Source organism: Argopecten irradians, chromosome 6, assembly GCF_041381155.1.
Source record: "Argopecten irradians isolate NY chromosome 6, Ai_NY, whole genome shotgun sequence".
NCBI lineage: Eukaryota > Metazoa > Mollusca > Bivalvia > Pectinida > Pectinidae > Argopecten > Argopecten irradians.
Genome location: NC_091139.1, coordinates 3964497 through 3989754, shown reverse-complemented (window position 1 = coordinate 3989754; position 25258 = coordinate 3964497). Strand labels below are relative to the sequence as shown.

General features: G+C 36.8%; 1 protein-coding gene across 4 annotated transcripts in view; it reads right to left on the bottom strand.

Moving 5' to 3' along the window:
- The window catches only part of LOC138324751 (3',5'-cyclic-AMP phosphodiesterase 4C-like), a 267694-nt gene that overhangs the window by 130164 nt on the left and 112272 nt on the right, over window positions 1–25258 (bottom strand). The window contains exon 1 of one of the 4 annotated variants that reach the window (XM_069269869.1): window positions 10937–11548. The exons of the other annotated variants lie outside the window; for them this stretch is intronic. Within the exon in view, the coding sequence (XP_069125970.1) occupies window positions 10937–11112 (176 nt within the window). The 5' untranslated portion in view covers window positions 11113–11548. Of the gene's footprint in view, window positions 1–10936; window positions 11549–25258 lie in introns of those variants that run through there. 4 annotated transcript variants of the gene reach the window in all.

Below are 25258 nucleotides of genomic sequence, written 5' to 3'. Positions count from 1 at the left end.
TCCTCAAACAAGACAGGTATATTTGACCCCTCCCCTTAAGACGTCAGACAGGGCAACTTACCCCTTCCTCAAATTAAGTTATAGGTATATTTACCCCATTAACTTCCTCAAACAAGACAGGTATATTTGACCCCTCCCCTCCCAGACAGACAGGGCTATTTACCCTCATCCTCATATTCAGTTAGGCATGTAGCTATACCCCCTCTCCCTGAACCCCAAATGACTTTGTGGTATAGTTACCTCCCTTCCCTGAACAAGATAATTATGTTATATGTACAGTAAACAACTATTACTGACGGGAGTCCCTCTGTGCTTTTTTACCCACGACCACATTATCTCGTATTGACGTAGGTATCCGTTTTTGTGGTACCCAAGCAGATGAGTGGCCCTGATTACCAACAACATTTCCCAAATTACCGACTATTAACATCAGCTGTACAGCGGCTCCCCTGACAAGTACTACCAGATCTACTCACTGTGCGAGTACAGCCAAGAAAACATCCAAAAATAAACCTCTCCACTCAACAACGCAAAATGTTACATGTTTGTTACAGAAACGACGCGGCAAAAAATAAACACGACATTTACATGTAAAACTGAAGTGTTCTATTGTAAGATACATGGTTGACTGGTCAACATCTATGATGGAATCTGATTGATGCAGTAAAACAAACCCGCTATACACATTTAAATTAATCCAAAATCAAATTCAACAGATGTTTCTAAAATTAAATTCATTGAAATAGAAAATTGTGAAATCACAGAAATCTATTTCCTTTTTTATCACCAATATGAGGGGATGTTCATTGCTGTTTGTTATCAATATCAATATCAATATTCAAATTGATAATACACAGCTGAGGACTGTTTAAGACAGGAAGAGTTACTCCCCTTGGTACCTGGAAAGTTGTTTTGATATCAGCCTGCATGTTACAATATGTTTCCTGTGGATATCGATTTGTTATATCTGTCACTCCAAAGAATGAGGTCAGTTGATGTAACATGCGAAGAAATCAAAACTCATCCATTTGGGAATACATAACTTTCCCTACGGGAATACATAGCTTTCCCTGCCTCCATATGAAATCAGAGGGACCTCCAAACAGGACAGAAATTTACTCACTAATGAATTAAAAAAAGTATCCCAAATTCAATTTTGTTTTTGGTAAAAAAATAATAATTTTACTTTGGTTTATGCGCATGTTATGGCTAAAATCTTACTGATCATATTGACCATTTATTTATGCCACACAATTTTATCTTCATATGCCAAGTCAGTTTACAGAAAGAGGAATTAAAGATCAGGGACAGACGGATGGATACAGATATTTTTACATGGACTCTCGACAAGTAAAAAGTAAGAAACAATCATGAAACAGATCATTAACCATGTTGGATGAGACAATGTACAGTACTTCAGATTATGTCAGCATGAATCATTCCATTTGTAAATGAAAATAAGACCTGTTGGGTGTAATGTTGTGATAGTATTTCTGTGTAAATTTCATGGCACTGTTGAGGTGAACAACAGTTATCTCCCCTTAACCGACTTTATTTGCCCGTAATCTGTCAGAGTAAGAATGCTGCCAGTGTATTACCATCTATCACTAACCCACCACAATACACATCACCGTACCAAACATTCACCTGATTGTACAACAACAGGCCAATAGGGCCCGCATTTCTCATTCACATTTTCCATTAGCGATTTATTTCAGTATACTTAAGAGAGATTTCGTATATTTCCCTTAGCATATAGACCATTATAACATCTCAGAAATTTATCTCTGTAAAATTAATCGAATTTATGATCATAAATTCTAGGTTTTTCATCCCAGAGAAAATTCATATTGTACCGAAATCTGACAACAATGTAAAAACAGACTTTTTTTTTTTACTATACTTAAAATTTCAGTTGAACAGTAACCGCCCTTACATCTGGTTGGAATAGAGATATGTTTCGATTTATATGGCAAACACTATATCATACAGAACTGGATTTCATGTGTTAGCGATGTCTTTGGCCGATTGTCAGCCAATATAAATTCATTCAGGATGAAGAAATAAAATCCGATGTACGTTTCTGTTATTGATTTGAGAGTAGGGCGTATCATTAATTATTCGTGAGTTTGTCTGCCATATAGTGTTGGTTAGAGACTTGGTTATGAAGTATAAAGGCAGAATTCATGGCCATCTGATATTAATCCTTTATCTATATCAACTCAAACTTCAAAATCAAGGATATTACTGGTATCAGCCTTGTGATGTACCGGTATGTATCACATGTGACTGACCGCGGAAAATTTTATGTACTAGACAGGAAGGGTATGTACTACCTGCCACAGTAATTAAGCCGACTGGATATGCTGCTTTCGGCCAATACTAAATCAAGATGAGGGGGCACAGAAACTCTTAAACATATATGACAAGGTATTAGGCAAAGAGTACCAAAATTGAGTCACTTCAGTCCAATTGCATAAGTGTTGTTCAGTAAATGGACTGCCAGCCATTTATTTTGACATATATTTATTTATTATAGGTGCAAAATCTCTCGAGATTTCTGATAAAATTCTTATTAAATGAGAATTTATGCATTGAACTGCATTCATTTGGTAATTATTGGAGGATATATAGCTGGACAACAGCAAACTCAATATGAAGCAAATTTATGTTGAATATCCTGCTGTCCCATAATTGCCAAAATAATGCAGATTCATGTCAAATTTGCTGTTTCCAGTTGGTATTCATCTTCCAATAATTGTCAACTTAATGCAGATTCATATTGAATTGGTCGTTGTCCAGTTGGCATTCATTCTCCCATTATTACCAAATGAATTCAAATTCATGTTGAATTTGCCATTTATTCAGTTAGCATTTATCCTCCCAAAATTGCTAATTGAATGCAGTTCACTCCTTAAGAAAATGTCTAAAAGACCTGGCTGGCCTAATTACCACATGCATGGTGTTTTGTAGTTATCTCATACCTCTAAATCAATTAGGCCTGATACACACTTAGTAGGGTAATTGATACAAAGGCTTCATAGAAAATTTCATTAAGCCTTACTTGATGAGTTCTAGCTGGAAAACAATTCAATAAATCTAACATTAAGTAAACTCAAGATCACTATTGAATCTGTTTTTAAGGTCACCAGCAGATTGAGCTCAGTAATCAATATTCAGAGTAATTGTAGAAACAGGATTCTAGAGTTTAACTACAGAATCCCTTCAATAAAGATATGGATGACTATACATGTAATTAAGATATTTGTTATAACAAGGGTAACATAAATGGAAACACTCTATCACAATGAGATCAAACCATGAAAAATTAACTCAGTTTGCAATGACTTCTTGACCGTCAGCACGACAATTGAGACATTACAATGATAATGACGTCATAATAAGCAGATGGCAGTTCAAAGGCTGATGAATGCCAACTGCACTTCGTAAGGTTACATAGTAGATCTGCAGTGAAAATTAATTAAAGTGATATGAATAAAAAGATCATATGACAGGATACCAAAACTCTAAGTGTGAATAAATATCAAGGTCATAATTTTAACAACCCTGATAGCCCATCATCAGTTATGTTTGTAAATACAGTAGATGCCCTAGTGACCAGAGTGGAGATATTGAGAATGAAAATTGATCATCCTTCAAGTACATCGGTAATACTTCTATATTGATTGCATACGATCTCATAATTGAGTCATTCACCTCGGCAAGCTTTGAAACAAATATAGCTGACGTTTCATACATTTGTGGGTGTTCTGGCATTCAACGGTTAAAACTGGTGACAGTAACATGCCATAGATACATCAATGATTTTTTTGTAATTTTCTGATAACTGTCTTACACTGAAGTCATGTAACACCTATATACCAAGGTCATATACTATCTGTATACAAAGGTCATGAAGCACCTGAATACCAAGGTCATGTACCACCTGTATACCAAGGTTATATACCACCTGTATACCAAAGTCATATACCATCTGTATACAAAGGTCATGTACCACCTGTATACCAAAGTCATGTACCACCTTTACACCAAGGTCATATACCATCTGTATACTAAGGTCATGAAGCACCTGAATACCAAGGTCATGTACCACCTGTATACCAAGGTCATATACCATCTGTATACCAAGGTCATGTAGCACCTGAATACCAAGGTCATGTACCACCTGTATACCACGACCATGTACAACCTGTATACAAAGGTCACATACCACCTGTATACCAAGGTCATATAACACCCGCATACCAAGGTCATATACCACCTGTATACCAAGGTCATATACCACTTGTATACAAAGGTCATGTACCACTTGTACACCAAGGTCATATACCACCTGCATGCCAAGGTCATGTACCACCTGTATACCATGGTCATGTACCACCTGTATACCAAGGTCGTGTATCACCTGTATATCATGATCATGCACCACCTGTATACCAAGGTCATGTACCACCTGTATATCATGATCATGTACCACCTGTATACCAAGGTCGTGTATCACCTGTATATCATGATCATGTACCACCTGTATACCAAGGTCATGTACCACCTGTATACCAAGGTCATGTACCACCTGTATATCATGATCATGTACCACCTGTATACCATGGTCATGTACCACCTGTATACCAAGGTCATGTACCACCTGTATACCAAGGTCATGTACCACCTGTATATCATGATCATGTACCACCTGTATACCAAGGTCATGTACCACCTGTATACCAAGGTCATGTACCACCTGTATACCAAGGTCATGTATCACCTGTATATCATGTTCATATACCACCTGTATTCCAAGGTCATGTACCACCTGCATATTATGATCATGTACCACCTGTATATCAAGGTCATGTACCACCTGTATGCCAAGGTCATGTACCACCTGTATACCAAGGTCATGTACCACCTGTATACCAAGGTCATGTACCACCTGTATACCAAGGTCATGTACCACCTGTATATCATGATCATGTACCACCTGTGTATCATGATCATGTACCACCTGTATACCAAGGTCATATACCACCTGTATACCAAGGTCATGTACCACCTGCATACCAAGGTTATATACTACCTGTATACCAAGGTCATGTACCACCTGTATACAAAGGTCATGTACCACCTGTATACCAAGGTCATGTACCACCTGTATATCATGATCATGTACCACCTGTATACCAAGGTCATGTACCACCTGTATACCAAGGTCATGTACCACCTGTATACCAAGGTCATGTACCACCTGTATACCAAGGTCATGTACCACCTGTATACCAAGGTCATGTACCACCTGTATACCAAGGTCATGTACCACCTGTATACCAAGGTCATGTACCACCTGTATATCATGATCATGTACCACCTGTATATCATGATCATGTACCACCTGTATACCAAGGTCATGTACCACCTGTATACCAAGGTCATGTACCACCTGTATACCAAGGTCATGTACCACCTGTATACCAAGGTCATGTACCACCTGTATATCATGATCATGTACCACCTGTATACCAAGGTCATGTACCACCTGTATATCATGATCATGTACCACCTGTATACCAAGGTCATGTACCACCTGTATATCATGATCATGTACCACCTGTATACCAAGGTCATGTACCACCTGTATACCAAGGTCATGTACCACCTGTATACCAAGGTCATGTACCACCTGTATACCAAGGTCATGTACCACCTGTATATCATGATCATGTACCACCTGTATACCAAGGTCATGTACCACCTGTATACCAAGGTCATGTACCACCTGTATATCATGATCATGTACCACCTGTATACCAAGGTCATGTACCACCTGTATACCAAGGTCATATACCACCTGTATACCAAGGTCATGTACCACCTGTATACCAAGGTCATGTACCACCTGTATACCAAGGTCATGTACCACCTGTATATCATGATCATGTACCACCTGTATACCAAGGTCATGTACCACCTGTATACCAAGGTCATGTACCACCTGTATATCATGATCATGTACCACCTGTATACCAAGGTCATGTACCACCTGTATACCAAGGTCGTGTACCACCTGTACATCAAGGTCATGTAGCACCTGTAAACAAAGATCATATACCACCTGTATACCAAGGTCATTTAACACCTATATACAAAGGTCATGTACCACCTGCATACCAATGTTTTATTCAACCTGTATACCAAGGTCCTATATCACCTGTATACCAAGGTCATGTAACACCTGTATACCAAGGTCGTGTACCACCTGTATATCAAGGTCGTGTACCACATGTATACCAAGGTCATGTACCATCTGTATACCAAGGTCATGTACCACCTTTTTTCCAAGGTCATATACCACCTGTAAACTAAGGTCATGTAGCATCTGCATACCAAGTTCATGTACCACCTGTATACCAAGGTCATGTACCACCTATCACCCAGGTTATATTCAACCTGTATACCAAGTTTGTGTACCACCTGTATACCAAGGTTGTGTACCACCTGTATACCAAGGTCATGTACCACCTGTATACCAAGATCATATACCACCTGTATACAAAGGTCATGTACCACCTGCATACCAATGTTTTATTCAACCTGTATCCCAAGGCCAACTGCATTCCTTACATGACCATAGCTGTTAAAAGGACGTTAATAAATCAAACAAACAAACAAACAAACAAACAAAAGCATACCAGGGTTTTATTCAACATGTATACCAAGATCATAAATCACCTGTATACCAAGGTCTTGTACATCCTGTATACCAAGGTCATACACCACCTGCATACCAAGGTTATATACCACCTGTATACCAAGGTCATGTACCACCTGTATACCAAGGTCATGTACCACCTGTGTATCATGATCATGTACCACCTGTATACCAAGGTCATGTACATCCTGTATACCAAGGTCATGTAGCACCTGCATACCAAGGTTATATACTACCTGTATACCAAGGTCATGTACCACCTGTATATCAAGGTCATGTACCACCTGTATACAAAGGTCATGTACCACCTGTATACCAAGGTCATGTACCACCTGTATATCATGATCATGTACCACCTGTATACCAAGGTCATGTACCACCTGTATACCAAGGTCATGTACCACCTGTATATCAAGATCATGTACCACCTGCATATCATGATCATGTACCACCTGTATACAAAGGTCATGTACCACCTGTATACCAAGGTCATGTACCACCTGTATATCATGATCATGTACCACCTGTATACCAAGGTCATGTACCACCTGTATATCATGATCATGTACCACCTGTATACCAAGGTCATGTACCACCTGTATACCAAGGTCATGTACCACCTGTATACCAAGGTCATGTACCACCTGTATACCAAGGTCATGTACCACCTGTATATCATGATCATGTACCACCTGTATACCAAGGTCATGTACCACCTGTATACCAAGGTCATGTACCACCTGTATACCAAGGCCATGTACCACCTGTACACCCAGGTTATATTCAACCTGTATACCAAGGTTGTGTACCACCTGTATACCAAGGTTGTGTACCACCTGTATACCAAGGTCTTGGATCACCTGTATACCAAGATCACATACCACCTGTATACCAAGGTCATGTACCACCTGTATACCAAGGTCATGTACCACCTGTATACCAAGGTCATGTACCACCTGTATACCAAGGTCATGTACCACCTGTATATCATGATCATGTACCACCTGTATACCAAGGTCATGTACCACCTGTATATCATGATCATGTACCACCTGCATACCAAGGTCATGTACCACCTGTATACCAAGGTCATGTACCACCTGTATACCAAGGTCATGTACCACCTGCATACCAAGGTCATGTACCACCTGTATATCATGATCATGTACCACCTGTATACCAAGGTCATGTACCACCTGTATACCAAGGTCATGTACCACCTGTATACCAAGGTCATGTACCACCTGTATACCAAGGTCATGTACCACCTGTATACCAAGGTCATGTACCACCTGTATATCATGATCATGTACCACCTGTATACCAAGGTCATGTACCACCTGTATACCAAGGTCATGTACCACCTGTATACCAAGGTCATGTACCACCTGTATACAAAGGTCATGTACCACCTGTATACCATGGTCATGTACCACCTGTATACCATGTCATGACCATGTATACAATGTCATGTACCACCTGTATACCATGATCATGTACCACCTGTATACCAAGGTCATGTACCACCTGTATACCAAGGTCATGTACCACCTGTATATCATGATCATGTACCACCTGTATACCAAGGTCATGTACCACCTGTATATCATGATCATGTACCACCTGTATACCAAGGTCATGTACCACCTGTATACCAAGGTCATGTACCACCTGTATACCAAGGTCATGTACCACCTGTATATCAAGATCATGTACCACCTGTATATCATGATCATGTACCACCTGTATACCAAGGTCATGTACCACCTGTATACCAAGGTCATGTACCACCTGTATACCAAGGCCATGTACCACCTGTACACCCAGGTTATATTCAACCTGTATACCAAGGTTGTGTACCACCTGTATACCAAGGTTGTGTACCACCTGTATACCAAGGTCTTGGATCACCTGTATACCAAGATCACATACCACCTGTATACCAAGGTCATATACCACCTGTATACCAAGGTCATGTACCACCTGTATACCAAGGTCATGTACCACCTGTATACCAAGGTCATGTACCACCTGTATATCATGATCATGTACCACCTGTATACCAAGGTCATGTACCACCTGTATACCAAGGTCATGTACCACCTGTATACCAAGGTCATGTACCACCTGTATATCATGATCATGTACCACCTGCATACCAAGGTCATGTACCACCTGTATACCAAGGTCATGTACCACCTGTATACCAAGGTCATGTACCACCTGTATACCAAGGTCATGTACCACCTGTATATCATGATCATGTACCACCTGTATACCATGGTCATGTACCACCTGTATACCAAGGTTTTATACCACCTGTATACCATGGTCATGTACCACCTGTATACCAAGGTTATATACCACCTGTATACCATGGTCATGTACCGCCTGTATACCAAGGTTATATACCACCTGTATACCAAGGTATGTACCACCTGTATATCATGATCATGTACCACCTGTATACCAAGGTCATGTACCACCTGTATACCAAGGTCATGTACCACCTGTATACCAAGGTCATGTACCACCTGTATACCAAGGTCATGTACCACCTGTATACCAAGGTCATGTACCACCTGTATACCAAGGTCATGTACCACCTGTATACCAAGGTCATGTACCACCTGCATACCAAGGTCATATTCCACTTGTATACCAAGGTTATATACCACCTGTATATCAAAGTTTCTTAGGATAGCTGGCAATGTAATGCTTTTTGAATGCAATTAACATTTGATATCAAACAAATTCAAATAGAAATACTTTACAAAGAAATGGAAATTGGTCTAAAATTTTTATGATATATAAGTGATATGTGGCAGACTTGGCACCATTAGAAGCTGTGAGTTGTTGTTGTTGTTATGACTAGAGACAGGTGTATATATGTTGGCAACTAAACCAGTCGAGGCTATAAACAAACCTCCAAAGACCAGCTTTACTAGCCTTTATAATTAACCAATAAACATACACTGATTGGCCTGCAGCAAACAATAATAGGTCAGTCCAAATCAGTATAATTATAATGAAGGCAAGAGTCCTGATCTTCAGTCTCCAATAGGACTGATCTGTATAACATCCACAACAGGCTATGAACTCCCATCTCCAACACAAATATGATGAACTCCCCTGTCCTCCAAACAAACATGCTAAACACCAATTTTACCAAAATATGCTGAACTTCCCTTATTGCCATACATATGCTGAACTCCCCTCTCTATCACACATGTGCTGAACTCCCCTCACCATCACACATGTGCTGAACTCCCCTCTCCACCACACATGTGCTGAACTTCCCACTCCATCACACATGTGCTGAACTCCCCTCTCCACCACACATGTGCTGAACTCCCCTCTCCACCACACATGTGCTGAACTCCCCTCTCCATCACACATGTGCTGAACTCCCCTCTCTATCACACATGTTCTGAACTCCCCTCTGTATCACACATGTGCTGGACTCCCCTCACTACCACACATGCGCTGAACTTCCTTCTACACCACACATGTGCTGAACTTGCCTCTCCACCACAAATGTTCTGAACTCCCCTCGCCATCAGATACAAGCTGAAGTGCCCTCTCCACCACATATGTGCTGAACTCCCCTCTCTACCACGCATGTGCTGAACTCCAATCTCCACCACACATGTGCTGAACTCCCCTCTCCACCACACATGTGCTGAACTCCCCTCTCCACCACACATGTGCTGAACCACATATGTGCTGAACTCCCCTCTCCACCACACATGTGCTGAACTCCCCTCTCCACCACACATGTGCTGAACTCCCCTCTCCACCACACATGTGCTGAACTCCCCTCTCCACCACACATGTGCTGAACTCCAATCTCCACCACACATTAGCTCAGCTCTCTTCATGACATATGTGTTAAACTGCCCTTTTTACGACATGTGTGCTGAACTCCCTTCTTCATGACTTATGTTCTGAAATTCCCTCTCCATTTCACATGTGCTTAATTTCATTTTCCATCACATATGTGCTGATCTCCCGATTCCTTCATGCATGTGCTGAACCCCACTAACCACCCCCTCCATTTGTGTTTTATTCCCTTCATTAACACACATGTATTGTATTTCACAACACATGTGTTGGTAGATAGCACAAGAGTAGACAACACATGTGTAGGCCCACTTTGGCTCTACATGCATGCATTGTCATCCTCACGAGTGCGATAAAACAGATTACCTGTGACACCCGCCCAGGCCTCCGGGGAGCTTCTTACGGCGGCGTGGTATGTGCACACCAAGTTTTTTAAACTTCTTGTAAACAGCGGCAGCAGCCATTAAGACGATAACATGGATTTGGCTGTGGGGGGATCTCCATATAATCACAGTTGTAACGAAAGCCACACATATTTCCATGTCATTCCATGCTGGTAATACATTAATGCACACCCAGTGTATATCTCCTTTCCTCCCTCATGCCTTCCTCTTCACCATTGTATTCCTTCTCTACTCCTTCATTTGTTACTGATCACTATCTCAGAACACACATACCTATTGCCAACACTGACAGTGCTTGGTACTTCGATGTTGTTTCCACAGTTGTTTGGCTCTGTTAACTCAGTGTGTGATGATTTCACCGTGAGTTCGTGGACCAGGTAGCAATGTCATGGTTGTGTGAACGATTTGCTGTCCAAAATTCCACACACTCCTTGGCATTTGGCGACGGCTACACCGTTAGCTCTCCCATGGAAGTTGAGGTGCTTTGCTGCGGCCATCATCACGACACATTATATTGCTCCTTCATTATATGAATCTGATGTGAACCTGACGGAACTAGTCCAATGCTAGATTGATTTTAACCTTAATACTATAAAAATACACCTTTCATTTCAGTACAGGGCCCAATGATCCTTTATCAGTTACATGTACAGATTATTCATCTATATCAAACCCACTAATCTCGGAGCATGGTGATATTGAAGGTTAGCGGGGCAGGAGAGCCACTAATTGCAATATACATGTGATGTTTATGAGTTGTCGTGTGCGAGAACATGCATGCTGCGGGTTTAGGAGTGATCACACTTCAAACCTACTGGGAAGAAAAGTGCACTTCTTGATCTCATAATCACATTCATCATTGACGACACGAAACCCGTTTCTATATAGTGTGTTACTGGGTGCTGAGAGTGCTGGATACAATAGAGAAAACTGGACCACCTGCTTCCAACATCAATGATTGGTCATTTGTAAAACAGTGAAAATCCTTGTGCTTTCTTTTGCAGCTCAATCAAAACATTATCAATTTAAAGTCATATCTTCTGTGATTAATTAGTTATTAATTAGTGACAAAGCAATCATATGATACCTCATAATACAGTGATATCAGACCGAATAGCACCTGTCTATATTGAAACTTAGAACTGACATTACCTGTCTATAGTGACATGTGTCTCAACATATTGAAATAAAAGTGTCATTCCCTGTCTATACTGACACTAAGAATTGATATTACCTGTCTATTATGACATCATGATCAATAGCACCTGTCTATATTGACATAAATTAGTTGATTATGTTAATGCCCAATTAACAGCCAGGCTCATTCAAAAATGACCTCTGTGAATGCATTGTGTTGCGTGTATGTTTTGGGAGACTGGTATATATAGTGGGACTCTTGCCCTTTTTAGAGCTATCTCTCTGAAACATTTCCCCAAAGATACCAAACAACACACCCAATCTGGTCACATTATACTGATATTGACATTAAAACTGACATCCCCTATCTATCATGATATTTATTCCTTTTTCGTGACATTAGAACTGACATTACCTGCCTTAAGTGACATCAGAATTATTAGTATACCTTGCTAGAGTGATCATTCATCATGTAAAACAACATCATATAGCGACAGATATACCTGTCTTTACAAAACACCTGTATGAAACGTCGACACATATATCACCTTTGTGTATCTTACCAATATTTTATTGATTTATTGTTAGATCAGATAATTCCTGTTTGTAACAGCTGAAAGTGAACTCTAATTAATGTTGCGGTTTTTATGAAATAAAGGTAAGATATCTACCTAATATTGATTTTTAATATTTTAAACATTATCACTATATAAATATTTCATTAACAAGTTACGTTGCCTGTATACATTTGACAATGCTAGAAATGCATGGATATGTCTGTTTCATTAGTATCCTATTCGTCGTAATTAGCGCTCCTCCCCCTATAAGTGCCCCTCCCCTTTTCTGGACAAGAGACCCATCCCATGGATTTAACAATGTCTTACAACATGTGATGCCTCCAACCAAGTCTTTTACATGTGAATCATGACATCATAATTCGTCACAAAAGGATAAAAGGCAAATGCATGTTTACTGTAACAGATTAATGTACTTTGAGTATAGAAAGATTTAAAATATGGCTGAATTTTTTCGTCCACAACTTATATTTTGGTTCATTAAAGACGCCCCCTTTTGTTGCAATAATTTAAGTGCCCTTGGCACTAATTACGGCAAATACGGTATATCTGAATCAAACACATCAAAATATAGAATAATAAAAAGAGACGAAATATAACAATGAAGTATATTTAACGCCAATCAAAAAATTATTGTTCTACATACCAGAGAGAAAATGTCTGAGAGACTGGTAATTTTTCCTTTAATGTTGAAACGCTAATTATACACAAGAAAAATTACTTTGAGAACAAAAAGGTTGCAAAATTACGTCAATTGCCGATATGTGTAAATGCACATTTTAACAGAAATATACTTAATATGAGACAAATATCATATATGCCAAAACCTTCATTTTTTGCATGTTTTTACACCAAATTCCTTCCTTTGACTTTGGCTTTGCTTCAAAAAACCTGGACAAACCATTAGGTCTGGCAGAGGAGAGATTTCTTAAGGTGTGGAACCCGATATGTGTTACAACTACACCGCAACTCTATACACATATTGTTTCGTTCTTTGTGTATCTATGGAGGCATAAATTCTCACTCAAGGCCACGTACAACTGCTCAAGTGGCTTCATTTAAAACACATGACTGACAGATAATCAACTAAGGGGAGACAATCCAATATCATCAGCCTTTAACTCGTAATCAGTATTTCCTACATCTTGTAAATTATTTATAATTTGATCCTTTCTAAATTATTCAAAATATTTTTATTTTTATCATTTTATTACTTCTTAAAACATATAAAAACAAGAGATCCCAGAGGGATCTTGGCGCCCACCAAAGAATGATCTATGTCTGACAATGGAAAGAGGGATCTTTTCTCTGCTTTTCAAACTTTTGCAAACATACTACATATAAAATTTGAGACAGATCGCTTCAGTACTTTCTGAGAAATAGCAGTAACAAACTTCAACTATCAAAATCCAAGATGGCTCCTTGGCGGCCATCTTGTAAATCGATCGGTCCCAAATCGAAATATGCACAACTAGGGCCATAGAGGAACCTATATATGAAATTTGAGACAGATTCATTCAATACTTTCTGAGAAATAGTGATAACAAACTTTAACTATCAAATTCCAAGATGGCAGCCTGGCGGCCATTTTGTTGACCGATCGATCCAAAAACGCATTATGCACAACAAGAGCCCTAGGGAAACCTACATATGAAATATGAGAAAAGATCCCTTCAGTACTTTGTGAGAAATAGCGATAACAAACTTTAACTATCAAATTCCAAGATGGCAGCCTGGCGGCCATTTTGTTGACCGATCGATCCAAAAACGCATTATGCACAACAAGAGCCCTAGGGAAACCTACATATGAAATATGAGAAAGATCCCTTCAGTACTTTGTGAGAAATAGCGATATTAATCTTTAACTATCAAAATCCAAGATGGCTGCCTGGTGGCCATTTTGTTGACCGATCGATCCAAAAACGCATTATGCACAACTAGGGCCCTAGGGGAACCTACATATGAAATTTGAGAAAGATCCCTTCAGTACTTTCTGAGAAATAGCGATAACAAACTTTAAAGTATCAAAATCCAAGATGGCTGCCTTGCGGCCATCTTGTTGACCGATTGGTCCCAAAATGCAATATGCACAACTAGGGCCCTAGGGGAACCTACATATGAAATTTGAGAAAGATCCCTTTAGTACTTTCTGAGAAATAGCGATAACAAACTTTAAGTATTAAAATCCAAGATGGCTGCCTGGCGGCCATCTTGTTAACCGATTGGTCCCAAAATGCAATATGCACAACTAGGGCCCTAGGGGAACCCACATATGAAATTTGAGACAGATCCCTTCAGTACTTTCTAAGAAATAGCGATAACAAACTTTAAGTATCAAAATCCAAGATGGCTGCCTGGCGGCCATCTTGTTAACCGATTGGTCCCAAAATGCAATATGCACAACTAGGGCCCTAGGGGAACCTACATATGAAATTTGAGAAAGATCTCTTCAGTACTTTCTGAGAAATAGCGATAACAAACTTTAAGTATCAAAATCCAAGATGGCTGCCTGGCGGCCATCTTGTTAACCGATTGGTCCCAAAATGCAATATGCACAACTAGGGCCCTAGGGGAACCTACATATGAAATTTGAGAAAGATCCCTTCAGTGCTTTCTGAGAAATAGCGATAACAAGAATTGTTAACGGACGGACGGACGGAAGGACGGACGGAAGGACGGACGGACCACGGACAAAAAGCGATTTGAATAGCCCACCATCTGATGATGGTGGGCTTAAAACATAAAAAAAATAAGCAACCCTGCCTTCATATGAAAATAATTAGGAAAGGGTTATGGATACAATTTAAGAACATATTGTTTTAGACATTGTTTGGCCAATATTTACAATATGCCAAATACTGCTTCTGTTCTTGAAGTTTTTGAAGCTTAAAAAACTTGATACGATCAGTGCAGAGAAATTGAATATTATCCCTTCTTGATTGTCAAAACTGATGGGCAGTGAAATGTGCATTTCACTTCCCATAAAAAAATATCAGGAAATATAACAGGGACATTGATTTCCCTGAAATTGAATATTCATAAAGATAAGATATCTTTAATAAAAGTACAGAAACTAGATCCGAACGATTACACAATTCTGTGTGGACTTTCACATATAAGCCTTTTATTGGAGATACTTTCCTGAAAAGTGCATGATCGCTTTGCAGCTTATCGCCAGAAGATTTTGATATTTCAGCCCATTTTGTACCCAAGACAATTCAAATGGCGGAGAAAGACAACACTACAGAATATGATGGTAGCGCTGTAGAACATCATGGTAACTATCATGAACAGGACGGTCATTATGGGATTATATTTCTACTTTAATTTGATTCACAAGACAAGTTATGTGTTAAAGTGCACTGCAGCCATATCAACTGAATTCTGATCAATATTTAACCCATGCATCAAGTAATGAATTTGTTTAAAAACAATAATAAAGATAAAAAGATATTTTGTAATGAATAGTATTATGATTTTTTTTTTTTTTTTTCAAATTTGTTTTATTAATTTTGAAATTTCTTTTGAAATTTCTTATGTCACCTAAAGAATTTTTCTTTTATTATTATTATTTTTTTTTTTTTGTATCAAACTTCGATTTATATCCATTTTTTCATTAAGAAAATGTCTTTCAATCAGCCAAAAGTACACATTTTTCACGATACTACCATCGGAAAGAAGTACAAAACCTTTCATTCATAATCCTGTAAGTGAAGCTTAATGAAAATTTGATGAAGCGTCTTGTAGAGATCCGACATTACACCACAGTATAATAAATAACAATCAGGAATAACTTCCTCTCTAAAAACCTGATCACAAAACCCAGGACAGAAAACAGTAACGGAATTCCAACGATGCTGAACTTTGCCTGCAAATTATTGACTTTCTTCACAGTTCCATCTTAAAAATATGGCAACGCCGACAATTTTTCATTTGAAGATAAATTATAAGCCTTGACAGCAATGGCTCAGTGTTATAAGGCACGCAACCCCTGCCAACTAACAGTAACGCAGTGACGCACGCAGCTATATTGGAGTATGACAGCCATTGCGTCAGAGCTCGGCCGAAGATAGGAGGGTGAGAGAGATGTGGGGTCCATGCTAACAAGATGATGCGATGTTAGATAACTTAATAGATGACAGAAGTACATTGGACGGGAATGTTTAGTATTTACTGCATAACTGTAATTGTCAATATTGCTTACACTCTCCACACATGGTGTTCACATGACTCAACTTACAATAACGGTCAAAATGGTAACCCTCATCTTTACGGATTTGTTATTATTTACGACACAACTTATATTAGTGGTCAATTACAGTAATCTTTATCAGCTAAAATAGTAATTTTCTCTTTCATATCTAAATTTCTATTTTCTAATTGTATAAAGAAAGATACATTGTAAACCTCCAATATCCTCTATTTTTAAAGATATGACTGTTTATGATTAGTCACATTTGTAACTTCAATTAGAAAGGACTTTTAAAATTCTAATACAATGTCAATAATTATAACCTACATCAGAAGTAATTATCAATAATTAAAACCCTCATCAAAAGAAATGGTCAATAATTATAACCTACATCACAAGTAATGGTCAGTAAATATAACCTACATCACAAGTAATGGTCAGTAAATAATAACCTACATCACAAGTAATGGTCAGTAAATATAACCTACATCACAAGTAATGGTCAGTAAATATAAACCTACATCACAAAAATTGTAATGGTCATAAATATAACTCATCAATAATTATGACCTACATCACAAGTAATGGTCAATAAATATAACCTTCATCACAAGTGTCAGTAATATATAACAAGTAATGGTCAGTAATATAACCTTCATCACAAGTTATTAGTCAATAATTATAACCTTCATCACAAGTTATGGTCAATAATTATAACCTATCTAGTTCACCCTACACAAAGTAATTATCATAATATGACTTCATCACAAGTAATGTCATTTTCTGATAATTATAACTGCATATTATTGCCAAGAATATCAAAAGTTAATAATATAACCTTAGGTCAATCTCCTAAGTTCACACATGGCATTCTCTAGTATTTTCTGATCTGCTATTATTGCCAAGAATATTAACATCTCTGATATTTGTTTTGTTTGAGATATCCATTCATTATGTAATAAACAGAAAATAACCTAATGACCTCTGCAGTGCACTAAACTGTGTAGCCAGGAGAAGAAGCTTCTATATTTATATAACAATAATTAAAAGGTTTCCTAAAATTCTGGTATCAAATGTCAACAATCGATCATAAGTGATCATTTTAGGAGAGATATACATTTCACTGGATTCCTACAGTAATCTAGGGCTTTACTCTGTAACCCGTCAACGCAACAATGACATTTGTACATCATATCAAACTCGGAGTTTGAGCTACAATGACCCTTATCAGTGTTTCTGACATATTCCATTCAGTATACGGCTCTTACTTTCATCTTGTTCTCAAATTATTTTACCTTATTCAAAATTATTCAACAAATGCTACCGATATCTGATATCAAAATAATCTTATTTTTATAATTCAGTCCCTGTACAGCTCCTATGTTGCTGTGTGACCTAAGCTTATCTCTTCGGAAGTTGAACTCCCCCACTTCAGTAAAGACCCACACAATTCTTTACATTGCTAAATATGATAAGATTTTTATGTGTGTTGAGATATTTATATATGATAAACTGTTAGAAACATGTCTTTTGTGAAATCAACACTAGTAACGTTACTGTTGTTTTCTTTGTAAATTAGCAAAATTGAAACAAATATAATCTGCACATTGTGTGAAATCATTTGAGTTCCCTTTTTGCTAATGATTGATAATGTTAAAATTTGTTGTTTTGCATTTAGAGTTATAGGAGTAAAATTACACACAAATAATGAAAATAAAATCAAGATGAAGACACCAAACCCTCTGAATGGCCTATCCTAAGTTTTAGTTCAGACTCCATTTCATTTTAGTATCACATGTCAAATTAACACAATTCATCAAACACAAACGAATAAGTAAAAGACAATTGACATCTTGCCGCTATTAACTTATATGAGACACTTTTAAAATTTAAAAAGATTACAGGTGCTTATATAACCATTTATAACGAGGAAAACTAAATTTGGCCTTGTCCTTTGACCTTTGACATTGTTACGATGCCAAGTCTGTGTTGTAGGTTTCTGTATGACGGTGAACCAGCATGTAGATTATCAGAAGTGTCGACATCTATGTGAGACGAACATTCACCCTGTACTTAACATCTAATCTGTTTATATCTATGAGACAATTTAACATTCACCCTTCACCTCTAGGTCATAGGTTCAAGGTTCATTTGAGGCTGTTAGTTGTAATGTACTCCCCGTAGGTCAGTTTAGGGTTTTTTCCTGGTGCTCTGGCTTTTCTGAACCACCACAATAAGTCGATAAGTGCTACCTTCCGGTGGTTGTGACATCACAAAAATCATGTCAAATTTTGATGTCACAATTACCGTAAGGGAGGCTAATCGACAGTAAATCTTACTTCACCCATGTCATTTTAATATCTTGAAACCCCGCTATTGGAATGACCAGGAAGACCGATAAATCATTCAGATATTATAGTAATGATTAACTTCTATATATGGGAAGATTTTCTTTTACATTTAAGTAGACTATAAAACATTTCCCCTTTGGTATAAAAAGTAAGAATATATTTCACTTTTACATAAAAAATAAGAATATATTTCACTTTCACATAAAAAATTAAGAGTACATTTCATTTTCAATAAAAATAAGAATATATTTCACTTTCAACAAATATAAGAATATATTTCACTTTCAATAAAAGTTTTTCCTATGAAATCATTTTTTTGGAGGGTGGGGGGAGGAGATGTAGACAAATGATCTGTTTGGTAACATGAAACTCTGATCCCTCAACAAATACGTCTTTTCTATCTCGGATACAAACATAAAATTCTTGGCGCTATATGGCAAAAACAAATGTCTCAAGAGGAATGAAAAAGGGCATTGTGGCAGGGATATGATGAATCAAGCCCGAAATAAGAATTGATGTTTCTATGGTGGGTGCTAACCTAAAGGTAATCAGTTTTTACTAGCCGTTGATTATTTATTTATTACCCTCAGTATACAAAATATAAATGACAACGGTGTTCACAGCGTAGTAAATATCTGAAAAGACATGTATGCTAATTTTTTTTGTGTTTTCTCTTTTTTCTTGAACCGATATAGACTGTGCCACATAATTGATGACATCGACAGTTTCTGAACACAAAAACTTCAGGTAGCAGTGAGTTCATACATGAAATATTTAAAAGTAATTACTCACTTTAAAATAATCTTGATTTACACTGATTTTTGTCCATAAACGAAACTACTAAAAAAGAAATTATCATTTTTTTTTCTTCTGATTTTTTTAAATTTTCTTTTTGGATTTTTTTTTTTTTTTTTATTTATCTATTCAATTGTTTATTTTTGTTCTTGTTTCATTAAAAATACTAATTTACAATATGCTTTAATTTTCAGATACCTGTAATTTAAAGATGCTCCACCGCCGACAGAGCATAAATGATATTCATCATTTGAACAATAATTAGTGTTAAATCGTGTAAACATAAGTCTAATTAACACAAAAATAACATAAAATAATTCATTTTGCCTTTGGGTCATGCGCAATCAGTACTTCATTCCATATAGGATATAGTGCCACGGAATTTTTTCGGGATGCAATTAATTATTTTTTATATTTTCAACTTGAAGTAAAATTATAAGCTCAAACTTTTCAACGGCGGCAATGGTGTAAAATAAGTAACTTTTGTACCTGAAGAAAATACTAAATCGTCTGCTGCTGTTTTTGATAGTGAAAAAAAAACCATTTGTCAGCGGTGGAGCATCTTTAAATAAGACACAACACGAATATACCGCTGTCTCCCAAAACACACACCTTCGTGCTTCATACACGCTTTACGCTGCATACATGAGAGGCAGTCCTTACATGACCCTGGCTGTTAATTGGACGTTCATTTTATCAAACAGACAAAATAAACACTTGAAATTGTTTCACAGATGATGTAATACTTGTGGCACCATGCTTTTTTTAAAGTCTGCTTTCGAAACTTTTTCAGTACAGTTTGCTTTCTATAGTAGATACTGGAGACTTCGGTAACTCTATCATGCTTGTATCGCTGTATCCACGTCGCCAATCCACATACTGTACGTACAATCGTGGCACCGTTTTTTACAGATCAATATTACCCTATGATGGATCGTTTTCTAGCCTCCGATAAAATTATTGATGGTAAATCTCTGTAAATCCTAATCCAATTGATACCCCCATGTGACTGAATGCCATCAATGGCTGCCGAGATCAGTGGCAAATAAGACAATATTAAACTTATTTTTATTGATACCATGATGATAAAGAAATAATTTCAGACATATATACTGTATGCTATCATTCTACATTCAATAACCTTGGATAGATTCAATGATATTAAAGGCCAGACGATCCTACTTAAACAAATTTCTTTCTCTCCTCCGGCCCGCCGACCCAAACCACTACAATTTAAGAGCTGACCTGACAGTCTTGAATTGAAATAGCTATATTGTCTTGCTTAGCAAGCAAAAACTTAAGCTAACATCTCCATGTAAGATGCGACTATCAATACAATACTATTTTGATTAATGTAATCTATTTTGTATAACGATGATGACTGATATTGCATTTCTGAGGTACAGAATAAACTCCAGCAGATTTTAGGAGCCCAAAGTAATCCCCTGATATTTCGTACTCCAAATAAGGGCTAATTACATCTTGTAACAGTAACTCATTTTAAAAAAAAAGAACAAAAAATTTCTTTCTGAACCACCACAATAAGTCGATAAGTGCTACCTTCCGGTGGTTGTGACATCACAAAAATCATGTCAAATTTTGATGTCACAATTACCGTAAGGGGAGGCTAATCGACAGTAAATCTTACTTCACCCATGTCATTTTAGTATCTTGAAACCCCGCTATTGGAATGACAGGAAGACCGATAAATCATTCAGATATTATAGTAATGATTAACTTCTATATATGGGAAGATTTTCTTTTACATTTAAGTAGACTATAAAACATTTCCCCTTTGGTAATAAAAAGTAAGAATATATTTCACTTTTACATAAAAAATAAGAATATATTTCACTTTCACATAAAAAATTAAGAGTACATTTCATTTTCAATAGAAATAAGAATATATTTCACTTTCAACAAATATAAGAATATATTTCACTTTCAATAAAAGTTTTTCCTATGAAATCATTTTTTTGGAGGGTGGGGGGAGGAGATGTAGACAAATGATCTGTTTGGTAATATGAAACTCTGATCCCTCAACAAATACGTCTTTTCTATCTCGGATACAAACATAAAATTCTTGGCGCTATATGGCAAAAACAAATGTCTCAAGAGGAATGAAAAAGGGCATTGTGGCAGGGATATGATGAATCAAGCCCGAAATAAGAATTGATGTTTCTATGGTGGGTGCTAACCTAAAGGTAATCAGTTTTTACTAGCCGTTGATTATTTATTTATTACCCTCAGTATACAAAATATAAATGACAACGGTGTTCACAGCGTAGTAAATATCTGAAAAGACATGTATGCTAATTTTTTTGTGTGTTTTCTCTTTTTTCTTGAACCGATATAGACTGTGCCACATAATTGATGACATCGACAGTTTCTGAACACAAAAACTTCAGGTAGCAGTGAGTTCATACATGAAATATTTAAAAGTAATTACTCACTTTAAAATAATCTTGATTTATACTGATTTTTGTCCATAAACGAAAACTACTAAAAAAGAAATTATCATTTTTTTTTTTCTGATTTTTTAAAATTTTCTTTTTGAATTTTTTTTTTTTTTATTTATCTATTCAATTGTTTATTTTTGTTCTTGTTTCATTAAAAATACTAATTTACAATATGGCTTTAATTTTCAGATCCCTGTAATTTAAACAAGACACAACACAAATATACCGCAGTCTCCCAAAACACACACCTTCGTGCTTCATACACGCTTTACGCTGCATACATGAGAGGCAGTCCTTACATGACCCTGGCTGTTAATTGGATGTTCATTTTATCAAAACAAACAAAATAAAACACTTGAAATTGTTTCACAGATAAGTAATACTTGTGGCAAACCGTGCTTTTTTTTTAAAATCTGCTTTCGAAACTTTTTCAGTACAGTTTGCTTTCTATAGTAGATACTGGAGACTTCGGTAACTCTATCTATGCTTGTATCGATGTATCCACGTCGCCAATCCACATACTGTACATACAATCGTGGCACCGTTTTTTACAGATCAATATTACCTATGATGGATCGTTTTCTCTAGCCTCCGATAAAATCATTGATGGTAAATCTCTGTAAATCCTAATCCAATTGATACCCCCATGTGACTGAGTGCCGTCAATGGCTGCCGAATCAGTGGCAAATAAGACAATATTAAACTTATTTTTATTGATACCATGATGATGAAAGAAATAATTTCAGACATACATACTGTATGCTATCATTCCCTACATTCAATAACCTTGGATAGATTCAATGATATTAAAGGCCAGACGATCCTATTTAAACAAATTTCTTTCTCTCCTCTGGCCCGCCAACCCAAACCACTACAATTTAAGAGCATGCTGACCTGACAGTCTTGAATTGAAAAAGCTATATTGTCTTGCTTAGCAAGTAAAAATATTAAAGCTAAACATCTCCATGTAAGATGCGGACCATATCATTTACAATACTATTTTGATTAATGTAATCTATTTTGTATAACGATGATGACTTATATTGCTTTCTGGGGGTACGGAATTAAACTCCAAGCCGAGAGTTTTAGGAGCCCAAAGTAATCCCCTGAAATATTTCGTACTCCCAAATAATGGCTAATTACATCTTGTATCACAGTTAACACATTTAAAAAAAAAATGAACAAAAATGTTACATTTTGTCTTCTGCTATGCATAACCATGATAGCTAGAGCAGAAATTCAAAGACCAAAACTAGAAATTCCTGAAAGACATGAATACCTCTATCTTCAAAAGAAATTCAGGATGGTGCTACAACTGGATTACAACAGAAAAAGGTAAGGCTATAGAGTGACTGAGCCTTTATGAATTAAAAATTTATCTTTCCAAACTTCACAAGTCTGTTTAAGTTCTGCTAACTTTCATTTAGTCAAAATCAATCTCTTTACGCGCGTTCACAGAGCACAAATTGAGTAATAATCTTTACCAAAATCCAAGATTCAAGTGCTTCATCAGCTCGTTAAAGGCAATTTAACTGAGTTTTTATTATCGGACCGTTGACCTCCATGAACTTGGCCAATCGGAAGTATGGTGGCAATGTACGCCCTAGTCAGGAACAGAGGAAACGCAAACGTAATTAAAGTAATATCGGTAGAATCATGGAGAGGGGTTTCTAGACTTCCTAAAGTCCTTCAAGAATTATCAGCGTATTTGTAAATGAATGTGCTTGATGAAATCATCTCTCGCTAATTCGACGTCTTCAAAGGAATGTGTCCCGTTATCAAATCAATCAATTCAGAGCGCCATCAATTCAATTTGTAAAGTTTGAATTTGAGTTAAAGAATAATACCATCTTATATCCATTCTTCTTGGACTGTTATAAGGTTACAAATATTTCTTTTCAATTTTCACTTTTTTTTTTTTTTTTTTTTTTGCGACATTTGTATCATTGCGCTGTTCCAAGACGCCAATGTGACGCAACAAGACGGACAGATGTGGGCAACACTTAATGAAATAAAAAATATCACAGCAGTAAATCAGGATTTTTGAGTGGAACAAAAAAATTAGAACCAATATATATATATTTCTTACCCTTACCTACCAAACATTCAAAGTTAGATTTATTAGTAGAGCAATAGATACCTACTCTTCGGTGTCGTCAATTTCATCAACGTTAAGATCCACGGACGTAGCCTGATTATACAGATGTTGTAACCACTGTTGATCTCCAGGATTTAAATGGTTCGGATTTATCGCCATGGTGATAAAAATATCCAATGTAGTTCGGAATAATCACAATTTCTTGTTTTAAATCCAACTGGCAGGAAAAAGGTTGATATTTACTAAAATTATTAAACACTTCAAAATCACTTCAGAATCACAAGAGAGTTAACATAACGTCATCCCATCACACATTTCATACCTGAAAGTTCAATGGAAGTTATACAGCTACAAGGATATTTACAGCTATATGTCGTCATAAATAAAAAAAAAATTGTTAATCACTTACAACCACCTGTTAACTAGCCTAAAAATAAAAATATTTAATTAAAACATTCCATAATCCTCAGTTTCTTCTCAACTCTTTTCTTTTTTGATTAAGTACAGAATAATTAAATTATGTCATAGATAATTGTAGAGATCGTTAATAAAATATTTTTTTCTTTCCTCATTACAATAAATTCTGTTTATAAACAGATTTTCTTTTGGCAATACAATAAATTCTCTACAAGAACAATTAATAAAATTTTTGAGAAAAATCTATGAATTTTTTTTTC